Below are 25,584 nucleotides of genomic sequence, written 5' to 3' on the forward strand. Positions count from 1 at the left end.
ATGTACATTAAAAGTTTTTTTCCCCAGGCTATCCACTTCCTAAACACTTACACTGGCTCAGCTGATCGGTACCAGTAAACAAATTAATGTGCATTATGTGCAAATACATTCATGTGCAATATGTATTGCAAACACATATGCGCAATATGCATATGCCTTCAAATAAAACGTTTAAACAATGTCTTCAAGTGTAATAAATGTTGTATATATGCAGAATAATTGGCTATTGTACATTAAATTATTAAAAAAGCAGTGTACACCTGAGGTCATGGCTGCATTATCACCATGGGTGAGCCAAATCCATGCTCATGTTATGATTATATTGGTTATATGATGATGATGATGATGATGATGATGATGATCCTATTTTATTCTATTCAAAATAATATAGACTTTGAAACTCAGGTGGAATTAGCAGGCCAACTGGATTATGTTTAAAAACCCTTTCATTAAAAAAAAATTACAAAATGTCTGTGTACTGAAGCAGACAATCCAAAGAATCTCTGAGGTCCTTATTATAAACAGAGCACACACAGCTCATCCAAACCATTCTCACCTTCACATTCTATGATCCATGCACACACACACACACACACACACACACACACACACACACACAAAGTAAAATCCTGTCTAATTCACCCTCCACTGAGCCAGAAAACTCTTTCTACCTAGCCATACACAAACAGCTCTGACCACATGAGGTTTGATAATAAGCATGGAAGGCGACAGGAGACAACAGCTTTTTTAACACCACCTAGTTCTTTTCTAAGTCAAAGTCATTTTCATTATCAAATGAGATAGTGAGCTCATTTGGTGCTACATTACACGTACACACACATAAAAATTAAGCACATTACTCAAAAACATTAAACACGAACATTAAAAAGTTTCATAACGCTGTAAATTGCTTTGGGTGCAGGGCCACTTTGCCATCTACCCTGATGGGAAAGACTCATTAAATCACATTCAACTGCTTTATAGCTCTTTGCCTATTGAGCTCAGTTTCCTCTAGTCTTTCGAAAGCCTCTCACTCTGACAGCCTCTTCTTCCAACTGGCTCTGCTACTCCATTTGTCCACCATCTCTCAAGTTAAAGCATAATCCTCAAATGAAAATTGTAATTCTAGTAATGACAGGACTTTGGCATTTTATTCACAATTTGTCAGTTGTTTCATTATTTCTGTTCTCTCAGGGCTCTTTTTCATTCAGAAGACAAATACTGAACAGTTGTCAGGGATACAGAAGGGAAAGCTCATTAGCTGATTAATTAATCAACAAGGAAACAGTAAACTGAACACTTCTGTAGATATAACTTGCTTCGTAGCATTCTTTTTACGTAGACCATGTCTGCATACTGTAAATACTTGTGTGTACATAAAATGCTAGATAATTGGAAACAGTAATAAAAAGAAAACTACATCATGAACTGTGAACTGTATTTTGCCCAAAATGGTCTTAATCATTAGTGTACAATGTTAGCTATCTATACAATCAGCATGGGTTGTAATTTGCTTTATAACTGATTAGTCATCTGGCTAATCCAAATCAGGGCAACATATAATAAATAGTAAAATAAATGACAGTATTAATGACAGTATTTACTGCCAGCCTTTACCTAATAACAATGCTATATATATATATATATATATATATATATATATATATATATATATATATATATATATATATGACTATCCATAATTCAGGCCTCATACTGTTACCTCTACAGTACCTCAACCTACTCCTCCCCAGATTTTTTTTACTTTATTCCACTTTATTGCAATACTAATATGCACCATACCTTTCCATGTATTATAGAACAGTTATAATTTATAATAATGCTATTAGCATACTGGTTAAATGCTAACTCCATTTTTTGTCGCTATACTTGTTCTCTGACTGTGACCATACAGTTTAACTGACCCAAACCAAATCCTTTATTTTCAACCAACCTATATTTTTTCTGGTTCCCAAAATGGGGTCCAGGGACCCTTGATGTCTTGATGACCCTTTTTAGGTGAGATTGTGGAATTTATTTTAAAATTTGAAGGAGTCCTTTCCTGAATTTAAGCAACTTTGTTTTATTACAATGCTGCTTTGCTATTGCTGTTTGCTATAACTCCTCAACACTTACAAAAATAAATAAAGTAAAATAAATAAACAAATAAAAGCTTACTGCTATCTGGGAGCTGTTATCTGCTTCAGTGTCGACCAGCGATCCAGGTAAATCCTGCGACTCTGATATCTCGTGGCTGGCTTTGTTGCTGGTCATTCTGGGCTCAGACAGCCACCGTCTCTTCCTGAGCACTTCCACTGTAATGTCATCATCGTGTGCTGGCCCCTGAATCATTGAATAATAAGAATCTCCTGCAAAGAACAATAACATTGCATCAAGTCAAGTGGATGAATAATACATTCACAGAGATACTAAAGGAATATATAGGAATATGTGAATCCCTTCAACATTAGGTAGATTTAATTCTTATCCTCTTTGGCTAATGTCACTTTTTGATAAAGCATATAATAGTTTTTCTCTTAATAAGATGACAGAAAGTCTTGCTTATGGTGCACATAAAGATGTTATTTGAGTCTGGATAGCAACTTTATTTTCACTCTTCTGAAGATTTTAAATGTACAAAAAAAAGTGCTAGCACTAGCATTGCTGTTTTTGTGCCATACTGCATTGTATTTATTTCAGTTTAATAACTGTTTATTTCTTTTATCAGTAGGACAAATTTATTTCATACATTCATTTGTTAGTTTATAATCATCCAGATCTTTAAACAATGTCTTGTTGACAGTCACTGTTTCTGGAAACACTGTCTAGTTTGTTCAAGCTGATTAATAGAGCTAGTATGAATAGTGATTGTCAACAGTCTGAGAATGTCCTTGCTCAATAGCTTAGTATTGTGTTTTTAATTTTCTCAATGTTTGGTGAGTGAAATACTACTACTACTACTACTACTACTCTGCTTTTATGACTACTTCTTCTTCTTCCTTCGTCTTTTCCCATTAGGAGTCGCCATAGCGGATCATCCGTTTCCACACACCCCTGCCCTCTACATCTGCCTCTTTCAAACCAACTACCTGCATGTCTTCCCTCACCACATCCATAAACCTCCTCCTTGGCCTTCTTATTTTTCTCCTTCTTAGTGGCTCCATCCTCAGCACCCTCCTACTGATATACCCCATGTCTCTCCTCTGCACATGTCCAAATCATCTCAATCTCGCCTCCCTCACCTTGTCTCCAAAACATCCTACATGCGCTGTCCCTCTAATAAACTCAATCTTCTAATCCTGTCTATCCTCGTCACTCCCAACAAAAACCTCAACATCTTCAGCTCTGCTACCTCCAGCTCCACCTCCTGTCTTTTACTCAATGCCACTGTCTCTAAACCATACAACATCTCAGGTCTCACCACAGTCCTATAAACTTTCCATTTCACTCTTGCAGATACCCTTCTATCATAAATCACTCCTGCCACTCTTCTCCACCCACTCCACCCTGTCTGCACTCTTTTCTTCACTTCCCCAACACACTCTTCATTACTTTGCACTGTTGATCCCAGGTACCTGAGCTCTTCCACCTTCACCACATCTTCTCCCTACAACCGCACTACTCCTCTGCCCTCCCTTTTATTCACACACATGTACTCTGTCTTACTCCTACTGACTTTCATTGCCAGTGTGTACCTCCACCTCTCCAGGCTCTTCTCAACCTGCTCCCTACTCTCACCACAAGTCACAATATCATCCGCAAACATCATAGTCCATGGAGACTTCTGTCTGACCTCGTCCGTCAACCTGTCCATCACCACTGCAAACAGGAAAGGGCTCAGAGTTGATCCTTGATGCAGTCCAACCTTCACCTTGAACCAGTCTGTCGTTCCTACTGCACACTTGACTGCTGTCACACTGTCCTCATACATGTCCTGCACCACTCTCACATACTTCTCTGACACACCTGACACCAGCATACTCCTTCTCCATTCCTCAGGCATCCTCTCACCTTCCAAAATCCTGTTAAACAATCTGATTAAAAACTCCACTGCCATCTCTTCTAAAAACAAGCTATTATGACTACTAAATAACTAAAATATCAAGATCTTACTGAACCTTCATGTCTGCTGAGCAACTGCAAATGTAAAAATTAACAGTATAACTAATCGGGGTGCCTTTGTTAAAGCTTTATCCGCTTTTGATGTTTATAAATGAACAGCACAAAATTCAAATGATTTGTCTTTACAAGCCGAGCAATCAGTCTTTGTTATTAAGCACTCTGTGCTCTGAATGATAAGTGGTTCAATGAAGGCAAACAAGTATTCTTAGCAAATAGTAAACACATGCACCGTCCACTTGCACTTGTCTTTGTTAATGCTCTCATCATTGTAATTAGATGTGTCTCTGAGGCTCATTAAATTTAAGCATGAGTCAGCAATTCACTAAATTACTCAAGTACGTATTACGTCTCACATGATCAGGATCCTCATTCGTTGCACCCCAGCAAATTTTAAAGAACCATTACTATTTAATTTTTGTAGTTCCATTAAAACTCCAATTAAATGAAACAGGAAGGTAAATGACCTGCTTGTGGCATGACTAGTCAAGGATGCAAAAGACAGCAATAGGCGGCTAGAGCAATAGTTAATTAGTTTGATTTGATTGTTAATTTGCTGATTTAAGGCAAGTTGTAACTAGTTCTAACCACGGAGCAACTGAAAAGAATGGGCTGAACAGAAACCAAACACAGCTCACTTTAGAATGTGGCAGTCATTATGATAACGAAAATCATTTCAACATGTGAACCAACATTATAATCTTATAAATGCTAGGGAAAGGTTTACTGGAACTTTCAGACACAAATTCCTCAAAAGATTCGCACAATACTGACAAATGTCTTTAGTCAGGGGCAGTGCCAGTTTTAGGCATTTACATTAGGGTGGTCTGGTACAAATAATAGGTGGGCAATCAGTAGTAGTGGCCCCAAAACCTAATCCATATCTTCCAATAACTAATATTTCCAAAATTATAAAAAAATTTAATTCAAAATACTTTGAAAACGTAAAAAACCTTAACTGTATCTTAACTTTAAAAAACGTTCTTAATTGAAACGATATCCTAAATCAACTTATCAAGCATTTTTTCGGTACAAAATCAGTACATTCTATACATTTTTTATATAAATTCTATACATTAATTTATATATTTTGATCAGTTATATTTCCCATCCATCCATCCATCCATCCATCCATCCATCCATCCATCCATCTACAGAATTAGTCTTATGTTTTCCTTGGCAAAAAATATTTAGAAATTCATCCATGTCTAAGTTTGTTATGGATTTCTCATGGGCCAAGATTTTTAAATTTCACTTTCTTTTATGTAACTTAGTGTGAGAATGAGGGTTTAGGATTCTTGACAGTGAGTAGAACTTAATCCATGGGCGTGTGCGCTACCAGGTAAGATTAAATAAGCAGAATACATTGTCGATAGCAACCAAACAATGACAATCGTCATTACTGAAATTGCTAATCGCCTAAACTGGAGCTGAAACAGCCAGGAGATGGGTCTGTTTTGGGCCACTTATTGAGGACTGAGGAGGAGCAGTGCATGTTGAGAGTAAACTGAAACTAGCCGTAGCCTCTGATGTGCTAGCAGCAGCATCGCTACAGACACATGCAGAACTAGGCTTGCTGATAAGTAAAAAAAGTGATACATTACACACATTGTAGAAGCAGTTATATAAAGTGTAATAAAATGTCATTTCAGTTCAACGAGCATTGGTTAGCTGATCACAATCTGAAAAAAGTAAACAAACTTCAAAAAAGCCAGTATGAAGCTAAAGTGTGTCGAACTGAAAGTAGTGTGAGGAAAGTGGTAAAAGACTATTTTGTGCTGCTGGAGCAGGGCTTTGGGTTAGTTGTGGCTGCCCATCCAATCAGATGTTAGACCTCATGCTGATATTTTCTGGGTTCTTTTTCCCATTTCATAAAATATGAAATAAAACTTAGATTGGGCAGGCAAGACCACCCCTGCCACCAGCCCTGGTCAGGGGTAAACTGCTAGTGCACTCCATTGTGGTGGGAAACATTCTGTGGTGTTATGAAGCAAAATAAATTCAACATGCTGACCGCATACATCAGCCAAATCACTGCAGGAACAAATATTGTGTGTACTGGGTTAGCCTTTAGATTAGGCTTTAATAAAACAATACTGGGTTAAAACAAACATGGCAGCCATGTTTACCTGAAGTAAAACCAAACAAAGTTTTGATTCCTATATACAAGCTTACATTTCTCTGAAATAATCCTTTTCTCTGTGTTATTTCACTCCTCTCTTTCCCCTGATGTTGCTTTTGACTCTTTGACTAATCACTTTCACTCCTTCAGTCTCTCCCTGTTGTCCATTTTGCTCTTCAACGGCTTCCCTGTCTTTCCCTCTCCAGGCTAGATAGGTATGCTAATGGTGTCACCACATGAAACAAAAAACAATACAAAACTGCTCTCTCATGAGTTAATCGTCAAACAAGGCCAAGGATTCGTTAAAAAGTAATAATCTTTTTCTGAAATCATTGTCACTTTGTTCGAATAGTTTATAGAGATCAAAAAATAATGTGTGCGTGTTTATGTGTAAGTGACTGTGATCTTCTAGATCTCTACCATTTAGTTGTTATTAAGCTCATATTTCTGTGTGGTAACACCCCAAAGGTCACACTTTTAACGTAAAAACATTCCCATCACCACCATATAATTTTTTTTAATAGTTCGTAATTAAAGTTCAATATTTTTATAGTTAAAGTTCAATGCTAGAATTTTCTTGGCACAGGACATATTCTATGCCTGTACCTCATAAACCATTTCACACCAAACTGTGTTAACATATTTATTGCATAAATCCAAATGTTCTCCTTCAAAAATGGCATATTTTTTCTTTAATGGGTAGCATGATACATCTTTTCTTGTAATTAGCTTGTCAGCTCTCAGAACACGTATTTGGATTTGCATGTTGCCAATTACCGTGCTGGGCCTTCGTTGTTTATAGGTGTCCGAAGCAGTCCCTGAAGCCAAGCTTCTACACCTAAATAGAACTGAATTTGTTCTGGCTCTCTATCCAACACTCATTTAATAGCCCGAAAAAAGACCTTAAACATTGTTGCTCATAGATCTGTCCCTCTGCTGCAATATACTTTTTTAATGTACCACATTTCACAATGCTCTGAGATAAACCGGCTCCATTCGTCAGTCCGTGCCTTTTCTGGCCTCTTTACAGGGTAATGAGAGAGTGTGGGAATCGTGCACTTGACTGGGCTTCATTTATACCCATGACATTAGAGGTCTACTCCATCATTTTGCAACCAACACTTCATTTTGGCTTCAGATCACATTAGCAATCTATAAACTGGTAAGCAACCAGAATGAAGAGCTGCGATTTGCTATGTTGTAGAGTTTTCTCCAGTGTCCATCGTGTAAGTTTTATGTCTTTATCTCATTTAATATACAGTACCACACTTATTTATTTAGGTTTTGTTTATTATATTTTATAGCTATTAATATTTCTAATATAGTAAATGGAGTGTTATGTTATGTGGCTTTTCAGAAAACAAAGAATTAACATTAGCAAGAATTAGGCATCCTTCTTTTCTCATGATATGAAAACAATGTACTTCACTTGTTCCACATAGTCAGAAAATGAGAACAGGACACAATGAATGAAAAATAAATAATAGTGAGCTGGGAAGTTCTTTCAAAAGGCCAGCTTTATCACTTAAAAAAAATTCAAATCAACACTAGAGAAGGTAGCTTGTACTGTACTGTAGCTTGCTAGACTTTGCAGCAGCGATAAGTCATGCACCATTTGCCAAAACTAATGACGTACTTTGAATTCAGAAAATAACAAAACTTTTATTCATTCATTCAAATCCCTGAAAAAAATAGACTCATTTCCCAGAGCTATGGTGCTTTTTTCCTCCAGGATACTCTTTTAAAGACTAGGATGACTAAGAATGTGAGCAAGTCGCCTCAGTGCCAAAGGCTTCCTCTAAAGCCTATTAATTCAAAAGCAAAGCTGAAGGTGAAATAAGACTCGCAGAGGTGACTGTCACTGACTCCAATTGAAGTGCAGCAACAATCGCAGTTTTCAGATGCCATGCTGTGAAAAGCCCCACAGCGGGAATGGATTTACTCCTTTCCTCTCCTTTCCTTCCACCCCAGTGTCTCACTCTTTTCTCCTTTCTTATCAAAGTAGGCTTCTTTCGCTCTTCTTTTGAATTGGTAATTCTATTGTTCTTAAGACAAAAAACTATACTCCCTTTTTTGTCTCTTTGGCTTTGTGGTTTTATGAACTAATTCAGCTCGGGAAATACAATGAGTCATGCTGGGAAAAAAACCTTACACAGATAATAAAGCTAATAATGTAAATACAACATAGAAATAATTAAAAGGAACAGAAAAGAAGAACTATGGGCAGATATTCTGGGTTGCTTAATGTCATCGACACCATACTTCTGGACCAGTCAAAAAAAAATGTGAATGTGTGCATGTTAGTGGTTTAATGTAAAGCCACTATGTGTATCTGTATCTGTTTACTTGGAACTCTGAGGAGCTCTGACAATTTCCCAATCTCAGCTACATCAACAAATTGAATTAATTGATTTAATATTTTTTAAATTTGTTTTTACATGCCTACAATATTTTCAAATTAACACCCCCCCCCCCCCCCAAAAAAAAGAAATTTAAATAAAAAAAAAAAATTTATAAAATAAAATAAAACAAGATTTCTTAAAATGAAAACAACCCTGACTGTGGATGATGTAAACCATGCAATGCTCTTTCAAAAAAAACAAAAACAACTACATCAACAAAAGAACACCAACCAAAAAATAGTCTATTCTTATCCTAATTTACAACCATTCTTCCAGAACAATGCATCTATGCGTATTTGGTGATGCAATAAATGAATGTAACAAGTAAAGATGCCAGGCCTGAACACTTTCTTTGTGTGCCTCTCACTTTCTGCATCTATTGACTCTTTCTCAGGTCGCTGACTCAGTGCTACACAGAACCCCATGTGCGACTGATCAGATTCCTCTGTCCATGAACTCCATATCAATCTTTAGAAACACCAGTCATATTACTAAAAAGACTGCAAGTGTAATAACATTTTCAAAATAACACGATGAAACCAATGAAACTGCCAGCAGTTTCATTTATTTCACAACCCTCACTGGAAGAATGCAAATAGTCTGTGATATATGATAACATTTACCATTATGTTGCACTTACCTTTCATAAATAAAGTATTCAATGCCCATAAATCTATATAACTAAATAATATTCCACTTTGTAAAAAGTTTTCGGAAACAATCTTACTTTTACATCTCACAAAAGTAAAAGTACACCCTTCACATCATTCAAAAATCATTTTATTATATGTTCTAAAGGGAAATACTATAAAAATTAAGCTTGTAGCAGCTTGTATAGCAGTATAGATTTACTGTCCTCTAAAAATAACAACATACAGCCATTATTGTCAAAATAGCTGGCAACAAAAGTGAGTACACCCTAAGTGAACATGACATCATGGAGCTGCTGGATGTTAAACACATGGCGCTTCTCCACCTTCCGCTTGAGGATGCCCTACAGGTGCTCAATCTGTTTAAGGTCTGGAGACATACTTGTCCACTCCATCACCTTCACCTTCAGCAAAGCAGTTGTCATATTCGCATTGTGTTTGTGGTCATTTTTCATGTAAGAATACTGCCGTTTGGCCCAGTTTCTAAAGGGAGGGCATCATGTTCTGATTCAGAATGTCACAGTACATGTTGGAATACATGTTACCCTCAATTAACTGCAACTCCACAATACCAGCAGCGCTTATGCAGCCCCAGACCATGTAGCTACCACCACCAGGGCATCACCACACATGCTGGACACCATCTGAGCTAAATGAGTTTATCTTATCAGACCCCAGGACATGGTTCCAGTAATTCAAACTCTTGGACAGGTTGTCTCCAGCAAACTGTTTGCAGGCTTTCTTGTGAGACAGCTTTAAAAGAGGCTTCCTTCTAGGATGATGGTTATGCAAACCGACTTGTTGCAGTGAGCGATATATGTTCTAAGCACTCACAAGCGGACCTTCCTCTTGTGCAACCTCTAAAGCAATGCTGCAGCACTCATGCATCTGTTTTTTGAAAACAGTTCTGCACCTGACACACAGGACTCAACTTCTCTGATCGACCCTTGCAAAGGCCTGTTCCGAGTGGAACCTGTCTTGGAAAAGCTCTCTATGACTCTGGCTACTGTACTGTAACTCAGTTTTAGGATGTTACAGATCTTCTTATAGCCTCAGCCGTTTTCATTGCAGTGGTCAGGGTGAGAGAATTGTACTCACAACAAATTTTACCTGCTCTAATACAAGATACACAAATTTGTACTGTCCTGTCAAGCAGACAAAAACATGATGAATAGGGCATGTGGTTTTGCATGGTTACACGACTTACAGCTGTTTTCACTTAGGGTGTACTTACTTTTGTTGTGAGCTATTTTAACAATAATGGCTGTATGTTGAGTTATTTTTAGAGGACCATAAATCTATACTGCAATACAAGCTGCACATTGACTACTCTCAAATATATCCAAGTTTTATTTCTATAGTATTGACACAGCATACAGCCTTGACATAACCAAAATTAATGACCAAATATTTTGATCAAATACACCACATCCACATGTATCCCTTGGCTTCTCCATCCATAAAAAATCCATAAAAAGTAACCTGGCATATAACTTAAAAAGGACATCTTTGCAAGTAAAAATACAATACATGAACACCTGACCATAATATTGATTATTGATAATATTGTGATTAATGGGGTTCCATTCCACATTATTTTACCATATGTTTTGCTGTTTTGGAGTGTGGTTGTGGAGATTTGTGCTCATTCAGCCACAAGGGTGTTAGTAAAGTCAGATACTGATGTAGCATGAGGAGGCCTGTGGTGCACTCAGTGTTGAAATTCATCCCAAAGGTATTTAGTATGGTTGAGGTCAGAGTCAAAGTCAAGTGACCCAGTATTTTGCTATTATAAAATGTACCCAATATAAGATTATTTAAACAAATCCTGAGGTATTTTCAATCGCTTTTTTTGCCTCTTCATTGCAATAAATATTTAAAAGCAAAATGATCTGTCAATAAAACAAATCCATTTGAAGTTCGAGAGTCTTAATATTTGGCTTACTGTAATCTTATAACAGCTAATATTGATACATTTGACTATATTTCATATATTTTATTGCTAAGATGTCATTTTTTTTAAAGTGTTACTGATTTGTACTTTTTTTTTTATCTCCTTCACTGACCACTTGTTTCTTTTCTGCACACTCCTTCTACAGCCTTCCTTTATTTCTTGCTAGCCTATCAGTTTCCAAGGGCTCATCCAATTCCCTTTACATGCTTGAATTCAAACTGCATTAAGTTTTTTTTTTCTCACAGTGGCTCATTGCACCATCATAACTCTTTAAGAGGCTGTTTAAACTATTACACTTTTCAGACCATTCAAATGGAATGGGAGGTGACCCCCAAAAGGACGTTTATCCTTCCTCTACAGCCAGGAATTAACACCGATGAGCTGCTTCTGGCTCCATGTCTGTGCCTGTATCTGATCTGTTGCCATTATCAACCTCTGTGACCCAGAGCTTTACCTGGCACACTTCCCAAGAATTTTCCTCTGTCAGATTTTGTTTCCAAGACATTGTCTTTATAAATCCTTAGACAATTACCAGCCCTGATTTTTGCTGAATCTCTTTCAAGCTGTGAGATTTCCCGTTAATCAGACCCAGAGAACTTCCTAATTTAGTTTCAGACAGTAAATCTTCTCTGGAGTTGATTTTAGACCACCCTTTTTTAAAGTGTTATTTCTTAAATGACAGGCCCCTTGTGTACCGATTTCTTTCCTCCAGTTCCATGTCTAGTCTGTGAGTTTTATTTTTACATATGGCACATACACATCATAATGGTCCATGATCCAGAATCTAGCTTTTACTCTGACAATTTCCGCATCAGTTTTCAACTTTTTTATTTTTACTTGGCATTAGACTTGATGGGTCAGCTTTCAACAAGGTCAACTTTAGCCCCCAGGCTTATTTCTCTCTGTAAAAAGAACTAAAACCTTCAAACTTTTCATGTCTCAGTTTAGTAATGGGCCCTCATACTGTAATGTCTCTATGTCTGTTACTGTTTTTGCCCCAAATTATTCATGTTTTGATTTTAACTCTATCACAAGGTTTTCCTATGGGTAAATCCAGTGTCTATGCCTCTGGTCTTGGTCTACACTCATAGCCTGGTCTTTGGCTGTGGTCACACCCTGGATTATGGGTATATCAAAATCAGTATCAGGTTTGTTAGCTAAGTATGCCTGAGCATACAAGACATTTGTTTCTGGTTTAAAGTACTGTAAACCAAATTACATACAGGCACTGTACAGCAGTTATTTGTATACAGTTGAAAAGAGTAAAGGGAATAAAGTCATTATCCTTGGCTGAACTCCTCAAATTGGAGAACCAAAACATTGTCCTTAAACAAATGACATGTAATCAACCCTCCTCTTCATTCTGAATTTTCTTATTCTAAATTTCTTTGCTTTAATCTCTGGTTATAAACGCTGGTTATGGATTTATTCTGCTTTATAGTGTTTACTTCCTCACCTTAAATGCTGTGGTTGTACGCTAGGGATGTTAATCTGCATAACTGAGGTCAATGCTATGCAATTATGGTACAGATATGGTTCAGATACTTCATTCTTTTATTTCTGAAAAGTTTTCTATTTTATTTGCACAGTTTTATAATTGATGCATCAAATTGTTAACTTTTTTGTCGATGCACCAATGTGAATCTGTGAATATTACAATCCCTATTGTACATTATGATACAGATCATTACAACGTGCTTTATCTATGTTTCATTGTAGTAAATAAAGTTTTGTGTGACGGCAAAGTTTTTTGTGTGACAGCTTAAGGTTAGTGGACATTATTTGTGTATGTCTCTCTCTCTCTCTCTCTCTCTCTCTCTCTCTCTCACACTCACCTAACCACAACTAAATCTTTTGGCTCAGCATTACCTTGAATAATTTATTGTTCCTAATCAATATAAAGTATAAAAAACAAATTAAAATAAATAGAAAAAAGGAGAAACCTTGTTGTCTGAATGTTATTTGCCTTGATTCACTAATTTAAAATGAAGCAAGGAGTGTGTGTGTGTGTGTGTGTGTGTGTGTGTGTGTGTGTGTGTGTGTGTGTGTGCGATGCTAGGCTTCTGTTTGTAGCCCCTTGGGCATACACTCCACTGTGATCCAAATGGAGGCAGAAATTACTGACACTAACAACAGGTCTTTACTCATCTGTATGACTGCAATGAAAGGTGCATAAAGCACTCCCTTCTCCCAGAACACTGAGCCAAAACCAAAAAGAGACAAAAACAAAAACAAACTCTGTATGAAACTCTACTCTATGCTCTATTCTAATTGTTTGAGTTGAAAACAGACAACAAGATGAGACTCACATTCATTAAAAATGCACACAGAAGGTACAGGATTAGTTTTTTAACAGCACAACAGTTTATCATTCACAATGTAGCTTACTTTTAGCTTCCTGTAACACACAGGGATTAAAGGAAGCTGAAAAGTCCATGAAAACCTCTCATAATGAACTTCCAGGGTCACTTGACGTCTTTAAAAAAAGACTGACAGCACACTTCATCAAAAAAAACCTGGACAAAGATCTTATTCAGACTCTCTGACCTTTCACCTTGTCTCTAAAACGTCCTACGTGCACTGTCCCTCTAATAAACTCATTTCTAATCCTGTCCATTCTCATCACTCCCAACGAAAACCTCAACATCTTCAGCTCTGCTACCTCCAGCTCCACCTCCTGTCTTTTACTCAATGCCACTGTCTCTAAACCATACAACATCGCAGGTCTCACCACAGTCCTATAAACTTTTCTTTTCACGCTCGCAGATACCCTGTTATCACAAATCACTCCTGCTATCACTCTTCTCCACCCACTCCACCCTGCCTGCACTCTTTTCTTTACTTCTCTAACACACTCTCCATTACTCTGCACTGTTGACCCTCAGGTACCTGAACTCCTCCACCTTCTCCACCTCTTCTCCCTGCAACCGCACCACTCCACTGCACTTCGTCTCATTCACACACATTCTAGCACCACTTTACTGAAATGAAATATTTAAGAAACTAAAGACTGGCATCATATATTAGCCAAACTGTGACTCAGAAGAGCCTAATACACACTGTCTCTCAGTATGCTGGAAGTAGTCCTTGATGCTGATCAAAGGATCCATGAGGTAGTGTCAGACCTGATTTAAATCATCCTTCCTAGAAAGAAATTAACTATAATTTAAGTAGGGTGAAAACCAAGGGAGTGAAGTCAGTAAAGCTCAAATGATCCTTCTCATTTGTTTTACCACTCACTGCTAAAAGTTACTATAGCAACCAGAAGCAGGTGACTTTCTAGTACAGCAGCTGGCAAATTAACAGCGATAAAATCGCTGCATGTGTGAATGTAGCACTAAATAATGAGTTGGATCCCATCCGGCTCGACCCACTGGAGAATTGGTTTAGCTGATAGACCCTCAGTGACAGATACAACCACTGTCTGCTTATTTACATGACTAAACTGTGACACTTTCAATATCTGTGACTCGTAATTATTTCAGACACCCCTGTTGATACTTCTAGTGGATAATCTTTGAATACTGTAGACTTGTATTAAGAACAGGGTGGATGAAGTACACAAACCATGTAGTTGAGTAAAAGTAGTTTACACTAGGTAAGATATAACTCCAGTAAAAGTGTTTTATTCAAACCTCCACTTAAGTAAAAGTATAAAAGTGTTTGCCCTCAAATGTAAGTACTTAAGTATCCAAAGTACTATGAATTATTATGGCTATAATGTTCTGTAATAATTTTTTTCACATAACACTCAGTTTAAGTGAAAAGACTCTAGTGTTACTCTTAGCACACCAATTTATTGATAGAATGATATTAATTATTCAAACACTGATGGATATCTAATAAATGACCATGAGCCCAAAACTACTTACCGTATTTTGCGGACTATAAGCCGATACTTTTTCCCCACGTTTTGAACCCCGCGGCTTAAACAACGAAGCAGCTAATTTATGAATTTTTCCTGGTTTTTTCCTGGTTTCACAAACTTCAAGCCAAAAAACTGAACCCCATAACATTAGACCAATGGAATTTCCGAACGTAAACCAAAAAAAAACGCACCTCACCTGTGTTCTGAGCTGCACGGCTTCGGGAAAAAAACTTCCATTGGTTAATTTTTAAACGCAAGACGATGCCAAAAGATAAACTCCCAAGAGAAATAGTTGTAAAAGGAAGCAGGAAGACAGTGAACAATGACTTTCTTGGTCGGCTACTGTTTAGATACAAGCCGTTGTAACGCGTTGAGTCAGGGTGAAGGGAGAGTTCGCTTAATCCAGTTGCAACCGAAATCATATAAGCACAGACAGGTTTTCAAAACTCGTGCTTTATAGTCCGGAAATTACGGTAATTGAACTACTTAAAATAAATCGCACCGAGTCCTAATCCTAAATCGAACTGGCCACAGCACATTCAATTCAGGAGGTTCTTCCATCATTTATTCCTCTCAAAATGTTCTGCTTGGTGTTGGACTGACGCTGAACTGTGTGTTGGTGATAAGTAACCAACTTATCAACAAATACCACCAAACGGCAATCAAAACAATTTCAAACAGAGAGCGCGCTCTACACTGATTGGTGGCTTGACCAGTCACGTTTTTATCCACTCATAAAAAAAAGAAACAGCAATTTCGTAAAATGTATTTGAGTAAAATGTAAGATATTTGACTTGAAAATGTAGTGAAGTTAAAGTAAAAGTCACACTCGAAATACTTTAGTACAGTACAGATGCACAAATAGATACTTAAGTACAGTAAAGAATTACATTTACTTCGTTACTGTACACCACTGATCATGAAGACTCTCCCATGCTCATTCTGAACGTTCTTCCAACGCACTTAACACTGTTCATCTTTACACTTCTACACCAATGATCAATGATTTATAATTCACACCCAATAGAGCATAAGTTCCACTTTAGTTTTTTTACTCAGAGAGATGTAACTGTCACTGTCACCTCTGAATTGCTTATAAGGAATCTCTATGGATGTCTGGAAAGCTGTGACAAAAAATGCTTTTGCAAAAATGACCTTTCTCACATCGTGAATCTGGGTTTAAATATTATAATGTGGGTATTGCAAAGGCTGTTGAGATGGTTTTTAATGTTTTTGTCCTTTTTGTTTCAAAGCTCTGTTTACCTCTATGCTGTATTTAATGTATTAGAAAACATATTAATCGAAGCTCAAATATTTTAACCTTGAACACTTTTGAAAATGGCAATGCTCTACAAAGATAATAGTTACAAAATCACTCTAAAGCATGTTTACTGAAATAAAACTTGGAACTGTATTGTAGAAATCTTATCATTATCTGCAGATTTACGTCATCAAAAGTATGTGTTGTTGCACCCCAATGGAATAGTATCATATAATTAGTTATTTGCTTTGTAAAATGACAACAAACATATCAGCTCTCCAGCACAAAAATGAAAAATAAGTCCTGCAGCTTTGACTGGCTCTGCTGGCATTCCTTAAAGTCAGCACAGGGTTCAGATAAGCTCCGGCCAGACAATACATTCGAAGTTACAGAATAAATAAGGCATGATATGGTCTCAATCATCAAATACAGCAATTTGAAATGTTTTTTTTGGCCATGGTATTAAAAATAAAGTAGCCAAATTGGAGCAAAACTGTGTTTTTTGCCAGGTCACAAAAAAAGCTTAGAAGCTGGAAAAATACTTCCACAGTCTAAAACTCTAGCCTATCACAGTATATTATCTGAAATCGGTTAGCATGGTCATGTACTGATAAAACATCACAACATTCTCAACCCCATAGCTGATCTTTTTCCACTAATTGCATCTTATGTAGTAATATAATTAGCATTTACCACAGCTTCTCACCAATCATTCTAACTTATTTTTTACGATAAACCTTTCATACTTTTGAACCATTTATAGTTACCTTTATTGTTGTAGAAGAGGGAGAGTTCCTGTTATTCGATTGTCAGCCATAAAACAATGTTATCTTAGTTGACTTTTTTTTCTCTTGAAGGTAATACTGGAAAAAACTGTCAATTTGTCATGCTACTGAAAAGGCTTGACAGCCCAACGTCTTAAAGACTTTTGCAAAGCACTAATACTTCTGTTAAAGACTCATGATACTAACAAATAATAAAAACTTAACCTTTCACTGTTATTCGTCTTAAATGACATGAAGTATCCACCATACAAGTCCCTGTAGATACTGAGGCTTAAACTAAAGTTTATGCTTTAGAATATGTTCCAGCGGTCAAAGCTGTGCTGTTATAGAAAATAAAACACCTCTAATTTGTTAATTCACTCACTCTGTGGAATAATAATGATATAATAATTGACACCCCAACACAAGCTTGCTCTTTATATCTACCTCACTTTCTCCTTCTCTCTGCTTCTAATTTGGACTTTGGCATGTGTAGGCATCCATAAAAAATGCTCAGCATGTAGGCAGGCAAAACCACAGCAACTTTACCTGAGAAAACTAGAATGTAAGAGTTCCCACGCTGTACTCGCATGAAATTATCAAAACACAGTTCCTGTGAAACAACTGCTCCTGATCCAGAACGTCAAAAAATAAATAAATAAAATTGGTGCCTGCAACACCACATCAGGGCCCATGTTGCAATCTATATTTGTTCACTTCATTAGCTTCTCTAAATTCCTTCAAGCATTTATGAAAAACAGAAATACAAAGAACCTGGTATGAAAATGACTTTTGGACAATGAATAGTCTAAGTGATAAATCAAAATGAGACCATGAATGAGACCGTTATATAAAATAATAATAGCAAGCAGAGCAATAAGCCCAGTAATTGAATCACCACAATGTCTCCCCTGATGTATTTCTGTCCACATTAATGCAAAAGGGTGCATAAATAAATTTTAGACATTCCATATTGTCAGTAATGTTCTAAACAGAGGCAACAATCACAAACTGAACAATAACTGACAAAAATAAAATCCATATCTCAGGCTACATTCACATTAATCCGGACAGTCTTGAAAACGGAATTTTACAGGAACTGCTCTTTGTCTATCCTGGAGATTTCATTCACACTGAAACATCTGAAAATCCTTGCACATCTTTACACAGGCATAAAAATCTTTGGGCTGAATTGTTTCTGCCAGAAACATAATTTGCTCGATGTCTCTTTTAATTGATGCAATTGTACGTCAAAGTTCCAGCTATTTGAAAACATTGAAATCTGAAGATTGTAGAAACTGACTTTAATCTTAAACAATGTTATACAATCTTGCTTATTTGAGTTTACATGGGTCAAATGACTAACAATACGTCATCCTTTTTTTTTGGACCACACAATAACTGTGTTCATCTAGTTGGGAGAACCCAATATTCATTGGACAAAAATGCCATCTCAGTGTGAATTGAACACTAAAGACATACAGCTATACAGTCGTACAGACATCCAAGTAATATGAGAGGTGTGTATCACACTGAGAATGGCAGTTTAGTCTAATCTCTTTATACTTTGTTATTATGGATCCTTTAATGACCTCTTACATTCACAATCTGATTGTAGTAAAAGCCATGTCCTAAATATTGAAAGGCACTGCACATATTGCAATTTCTAGACTTGTGAAGCATATTAAAAGCTTAATTATTTTCTGATAAGCATAATAAAGAGTGTTAGAGTGTGCCAATGTAACTGTGTAGAATTCTCCAGGGATGGTGCTATGAAATCCTGCATTTTACACTATAATAGGCATTACATTTTCCCTTTTACTTTAACTAGGAGACCTAAATCAGTTCTGGCATAAAAATGCCCCCTGTGCACATGATTTACATGGATTGGAGTGGACAATCGTGAGTGGCCAGCTAAAATAGCTCTGATATCAAACCTATTCAATATGGGATGAATTGGAACGCTAACTGCACCCCAGGGCTTCTCACCCTACATCAACACCTGACTTTACTTAAACCCTCGTAGCTGAATGAGCACCATATAGTGAATATTTAAATTAGTTATTTATAGATAAGATATATAAATTCATGAAAATAGGAGGTGTGACAAATACAGTACAAAATTAGTTAGTTAACTGGCAATTATTCAAAGATGTATAACTACTAATGGTTTAATTTTGTCTGCTTAAAATATTCTATACTACATACTACATATTCAACATATAACTAATGTTGCATGGAAACAAATAACACAAGCATGACTAAGCATGAAATAGCCCCATATAAATTTAATAAATAAAGCCGTCAGGAAAAAACTAGACTGCTGTATAGTCCAACAAGAAAAACAACATCATTTGCCTCATAAGTCCCTCTGTGGACTCTGTGGGCCTTCCCTAATATTTCTACTGTACAGCTGCACTGATAGCAAACTCATCACAAACACATATACTGGAGTGACCCAATTGTGTCAGACAATAATGAGAAATGGGTAAGATTTCTCTTCCACTAGATAAACAAGTTCTCCTTTTCCAGTAATTACAAGCTTGCAGCAGTAAACAGAACTATCTGCTGCTCATTGCTTACCTATGTGTCAAATATTAAAATTTAGATTACATACAGTGCCTGCTTGGAACCACCTAGTCTTTTAGATGTTTTGAGAGACACATGCATGTTCCTTTAGTGTATATGCAACATACTTAATGCCTGCTAAATGCCAAAAATGTAAATGTACTAGATAATTGAATGGTATTCATTTTCATCAAACTGTCACTAATAACAGTAGGCTTTAGATGAAATACATTCAACTACAGTATGTCAAATTTCATATGTTCTGTTTATATTTTAAATCTGTACATCTTTGGAGAACATGTTAACTCATTATATACATGCCAGTTAAATGATAAAATGTTGGTTAATTTAGGTTCAATAAGGAAAGGAATCCTGAACCAAAACCATACTATTTCAACACCACGCAATTCCATCTGGACTGAAGCTAATTGGAACCAACTTCACCATACAACCAGACAATGACACGAAGCATATGCTCAAGCTCTGTGAGCATCACTTGGACAGCAAACAGCTGGCTAGTGTGTTATCTATAATGCAGTGGCCTGCCAAGCCACTGCACCTAAATCTCATTGAACTGTTTTAGGATGAACTGGATCACAAGGTCAGAAAGAAATATCGAACTAGGGATGAACAAAATTAGCCTTTGGCAAGTCTTTTAAGTGGCATGGCAAAGTATTTCAGTTGAATGTTGCGAGAAACTGATCTGTCTGTCTGGATACCAAAATTTTGCAAAGCTTATATTAATGATGAGGGAGGACTTTTCAATGAAAATGTAACATTTGTACATGCAAAATAAGGTTAGTGGTGTTAGCCCCCTCTCTATCTGTTGTTTTGTTTAGTTTTTTGATGAAAAAGGCTTTGTTGTGTGATTCTTTAGACAAAAATGCTGAAAATATTTTTTTTTGTACAGTATATTAGCTGCACATTAATGAAAATTCCACAGATTTCTGACTTTGACAAACTATGTAGCTAGCTTTTCAGTTGAAATGGTAATCTGGTTATAGGTTAGCTATTTTCAATCAATAATTAGCTTGTAATTTGTCACGTTACACTTTTTAAAATAGCTTCTCCACTGATGAAATTTTAAACTATGTATTTAGAAAAACAGATGTACATGCTGCACACAGTTTCTTTTCACATAAACAATGTGGTTTTGTCACCATTTCTCAGAGGTGCTTGGTTGTGTGCAAGACTTTCGGTCTCTCTCTCTCTCTCTCTCTCTCTCTCTCTCTCTCTCTCTCTCTCTTTCATACGTGAAAGTTTCCCAGAAAGCTTTTAGAGTGGCTTATGTTAAGGCTTGCCTAGTCACCCGACCATGACCAAATCCAAAGTCTCTGTGCTTGTGTAAAGAGTAAATAAGTGTGACTAAGTACAAGGGGATGTTTCTAGAGCTCTAAAGAAGTGTGGTACAGCCAAGGAGATGATCTCTTGTTATACATATAATAAGACTAATACTTACAGAGTACGCTGAACTAAGTGTTTAATGAGTGGTGTCCAGAATGAGTTCAAATCCACCAAGGATTTTTTTTGCTGATATAGTGTATAATACAGAACTGATTTTTATGAGCATGATACAAATATGGCAACACAAAGAAGATAAAAAAATACTGTGGTGAACGAGACAATAATGCAACACAACACCTGCACTTTACAAGAACTGAAGCTGAATAAATGGATAAAAATTAACCATGCATAACTGAAATTAACATGAAATGAAATAAATCAATGATAAGAAAACTTAAAAAGCACAAAAAAAATTAATTTTCCAAGAATAAAAATTACGGCCATGGAGTCAGACTAAAACAATTTGGAACTTAAAAAAAGGCTTACTTTTGTATTGCACTGAGGCTTCTCAAACCCTCATAATGCATGTGCAATATATGCCATTATGTACATGATCATGTGTTGGCTTGTGGAAAGTAGTGTGGAGTAAAAATTCTGCACAGGTTCCTGTTGATGACTTAAACCCAACCTGGCTACTGGAAAATTTATGAAGATGGTAAATGAGTAAATAAATCCAGGTAATTAGTTATCTCGATATGAACCCTCACATTTAAAGAGATTTGATGCGGTGGTGTTTATTCACAGTAAGAGTAAGCAGTGTGCAGCATGTGCAGAGAACACAGACACAGTCATATTTCTATATCCATAAATACATTATAAATATTGAAGTCGGCACGTTGTACATAGCATCCACAGGCATCAGAAATATGTGTGTTTAGGGACATATAAAATGTTCCATCCTATCAATCCATTTCTGACTAAATACTTATATTCGTCTTGGTATGTCACTGTGCTGCATTTGGCATGAGATTTATCCAAATCGAATTTAAAAAGAGTGAAATAAACTGAGGATACTGTTACATAATTCAGGGACGTTAACTGAACCCGAAGTTTGTCTGAGTGTTTCACATCGTATATCTTACTGACTCAATGACACACTTTGTGCAGCTGTCTTTTGATGAGAATTGTCTCTCTCCTACACACACACACACACACAAACACACACAGAATATATTATGCAAGGAAACCAATGTCTATGTTTGAAATTGCATACTCATACATTGCACCTATATTGGATAAAACAAAATATTCCTAATTTTCAGTTAAATGGGTTCGTTTTTTGTGCTTAAAGCCAAAAATGGATCACAGAGACAGTGAAGAAATGCTTTAAAGCAGTCACAGTGTTGTAGCTTTTTGTAGATTTTTTGACGCATATAGAACAAGCCTACATTTTAGTTCCCCTTCAGTAACTCGAGCTGCGTCGAAAACACTATGGGAACGCCCCTGCGTGACCGCGCTCTGTGTAATCTGACAAATAGGCGTTTGGAACGTGACGTCATCAGCGGGCGACGTCGCGTAAACAGGAAGCTACAAATGGCTGTGAGATGGACCAGACGCTAGCTTTCTGCTCGTTCAGGTAAGCGCTGTTTCACTGTGTTTTCTCTGATCGAGTGATGGCTGGCAGACAGAATTTCCGAAAATGTGTTCATCCATGTCCGCGTTTTATTACCGGTAAGGATTCGCATGATCGGTGTGTTGTTTGCCTGGGAGTGGAGCATGCACAGTTGGCTCTCGAGGGAGTCGAGTGCTCGCATTGTAGCCGCATGGCTATGCGCACGCTTCGCTCCCGGAGAGCGCTCTTTGAGAAGAGCTCTCTCCCTCGCGGCTCCAGTCCCGCTCTCGCCGAGGCGAAGCAGCGCCAGCGCTCATGGGGCTCGCAGGCCGATTTAGTGGCGGGGTTGGAGTCGGATGTGTCTGCTTCAGCTTCGTCTGCTGAATTGAACTTCGGCTCTATCGGAGAAGCAGGCCCGATGGCTGCTTCTTCTCCCAGTACGAGCAGCGCAGCATTACATGTCTCTCTCTCCGAGGAGGGTGAGCTGATGGATGCTAGCGAGCCCATGGATTCCTCTCAGCCTGTGCTGTATGAGGAACTCCTCGAGGTCGTGACGCGAGCCGTGTGGAGCAGCAGAAGCAGCGCGCACCTAGTAAGCTGGATGAGCGCTTTCTGCGTCCTGTGTCACTTCCTCGGTGCCGGGGCCTGCCCTTTTTCCCCGATCTGCACGCCAAGGTGTCCAGTTCCTGGGAAACCCCGTACTCAGCGCGTACTCCGTCTCACCACTCCTCGCTCTACGCGAACGTGGTTGGGGCTAAGGTGTGCGGCTATGGGGCGATGCCACGTGTTGAAGAGACTCTAGCCAGCTATCTCTCTCCTAGCGTGGCATCGTCGCTAAAGGCTCCGGTGTTCCCTACTAAAACGCTACGTGATACATCGGCTTTTGTAGGGAAGGCTTACGTGGCAGCAGGTCAGGCTGCGGGTTGTCTCCACACCATGGGTGTGTTACAGGCATACCAGGCTGACCTGCTACGTGATTTGGATGAGGACTTAGCTCCGGGGCCGCTGACATTAAGGAGTTGCGTTGCGCTGCCGACTTAACCCTTCGGGCCACGAAACACACGGGGCGGGCCGTTGGTCGTCCATGGCGGCCCTGGTGGCCACAGAGAGGCATCTGTGGCTCACCTTGTCTGACCTCCCGGACAAGGATAGAGCTGTGCTCTTGAACGCACCGATGGCTCCTCCTGGCCTGTTTGGTGACGCTGTGACAGCTGTCGTGAACAGGTTTCAGGAGTCTAAAAAGCAGTCGGCTGCGTTTCATCAGTACCTCACTCGCCGATCTCGTGGGGCTGGTCAGCGGCAGCCCCAGCCTGGTCCTTCCGTCGCCACCCGATCTCCACGGGCAGGACCTCTGGGCCCAAAAAGGAGCAGGCTGACCTGAGGGTCACCCTCGCCTCCAGCAAACGGGCTGTGGTGCGGAGATCCTGACAATCTTTGGTCGAGGGGGCGGTGTACACCTCACGCTACGGTGCCCGTCCCTCCCCCGCACCACCAGGAGGCCGGGCCGTTGGCTCTGCCACAGGATGTGCTTCAGAGCACGGCCTCCCTCCAGCGGGCGTCTCCCTCCACTTCCGCCCAAAGTCTCGGTACGGATGGGGGAGACCCGACGCCTCTCCTGAGGTGTCATCAGCTGCAGGGCCTCACCCCAGCTGCTCTGAGTGGGTCAGAGGCCAGTCCCGAGGGGCTGGTGCCCCTGAGGAACCGCCCTCTATTGTCCGCAGGACCCACCGGGAGACCTCTGGCAGCCCCTCCCAAGCTGCCAGAGGTCTCCCGGTGGGTCCTGCGGACAATAGAGGGCGGTTACGCGATTCAGTTCGCGTCCTCTCCTCCCCGTTTCAACGGGATGTGTCCCACCCTGGTGGGTCCTGAGCAGGCTCTGGTCCTGGAACAGGAAGTGCGCACACTCCTGGGAACCGCTCTCTCAGGAGACTCAGGTTCAGGATGCTCACCCTCAAGGGGGTCGTGACGCAGATCAGGTCCAAGGACTGGTTCGTCACCATAGATCTGAAAGACGCATACTTTCACATTTCCATCCTTCCTGCACACAGAAGGTTCCTGATGTTTGCTTTCGGGGGCGTGGCATACCAATATCGGGTTCTCCCTTTCGGTCTGGCACTCTCTACTTTCTACTTTTTCTGGAGATGATGGCAGTGTTTTTAGGGTTAAAACACTTTCTCCCGGACCTGAGAGATCGCCATGTATTGGTCCGCACAGACAATACAGCGGTGGTCTCTAACATCAACCGCCAGGGGGGTCTCCGATCTCGCCCCTTGTACAAGCTAGCACGAGCGGTCCTCTTGTGGTCTCAGGACAGGTTCCTGTCCTTGAGGGCCATTTACATCCCAGGTCGGTTGAATGTCAGAGCGGACGCCCTTTTGAGGCAGCGGCCAAGGCCTGGGGAATGGCGTCTCCACCCCGAGGTGGTGGAGCTCGTGTGGCGGAGGTTTTACAGAGCCCAGGTGGATCTTTTTGCGACCCAGGAGACCTCGCACTGTCCCCTCTGGTTCTTTCTCTCTCTCACCCAGCCCCGTTAGGGCTGGATGCCATGGCACAGTCGTGGCCGAGGCTACGCCTGTACGCCTTTCCCCCGATCGCTCTGCTCCCTGGAGTTCTGGAGAGAGTTCGCCGGGATGGATGCCGTCTCCCCTGGTAGCGCCTCGATGGCCGTGCAAACCGTGGTTTGCGGATCTGGTGTCCCTACTCGAGGGCCCTCCATGGGAGATTCCTCCCAGGAGGGATCTTCTCTCACAAGCGGGCGGAACCTTGGTTCACCCCCACCCGGAGTTGTGGAAGCTGTGGCTGTGGCCCCTGAAGGGGCACAGTTCGTAGCAGCCGGTCTCTCCACCAAGATGGTGGAGACCCTCCTCCACTCCAAAACTCTATCCACGAGGAGGTCGTACGCCGCACTATGGCGACTGTCCACGTCTTAGTGCGAACACCATAGCCTGGATCCTGTCAACTGCCCGGTTGGTTCAGTTCT

The 25,584-nt window shown here is 39.3% G+C and overlaps 1 protein-coding gene across 4 annotated transcripts in view; it reads right to left on the bottom strand.

The window, feature by feature from the left end:
- The window catches only part of plxdc2b (plexin domain containing 2b), a 129,905-nt gene that overhangs the window by 75,212 nt on the left and 29,109 nt on the right, over nt 1–25,584 (bottom strand). For all 4 annotated transcript variants that reach the window (XM_046851875.1, XM_046851874.1, XM_046851873.1 and 1 more), the window contains exon 2: nt 2,179–2,369. In XM_046851875.1, the coding sequence (XP_046707831.1) occupies nt 2,179–2,369 (191 nt within the window). The remainder of the gene's footprint in view (nt 1–2,178; nt 2,370–25,584) is intronic.

The sequence above is a fragment of the Silurus meridionalis genome, chromosome 6, assembly GCF_014805685.1.
Source record: "Silurus meridionalis isolate SWU-2019-XX chromosome 6, ASM1480568v1, whole genome shotgun sequence".
NCBI lineage: Eukaryota > Metazoa > Chordata > Actinopteri > Siluriformes > Siluridae > Silurus > Silurus meridionalis.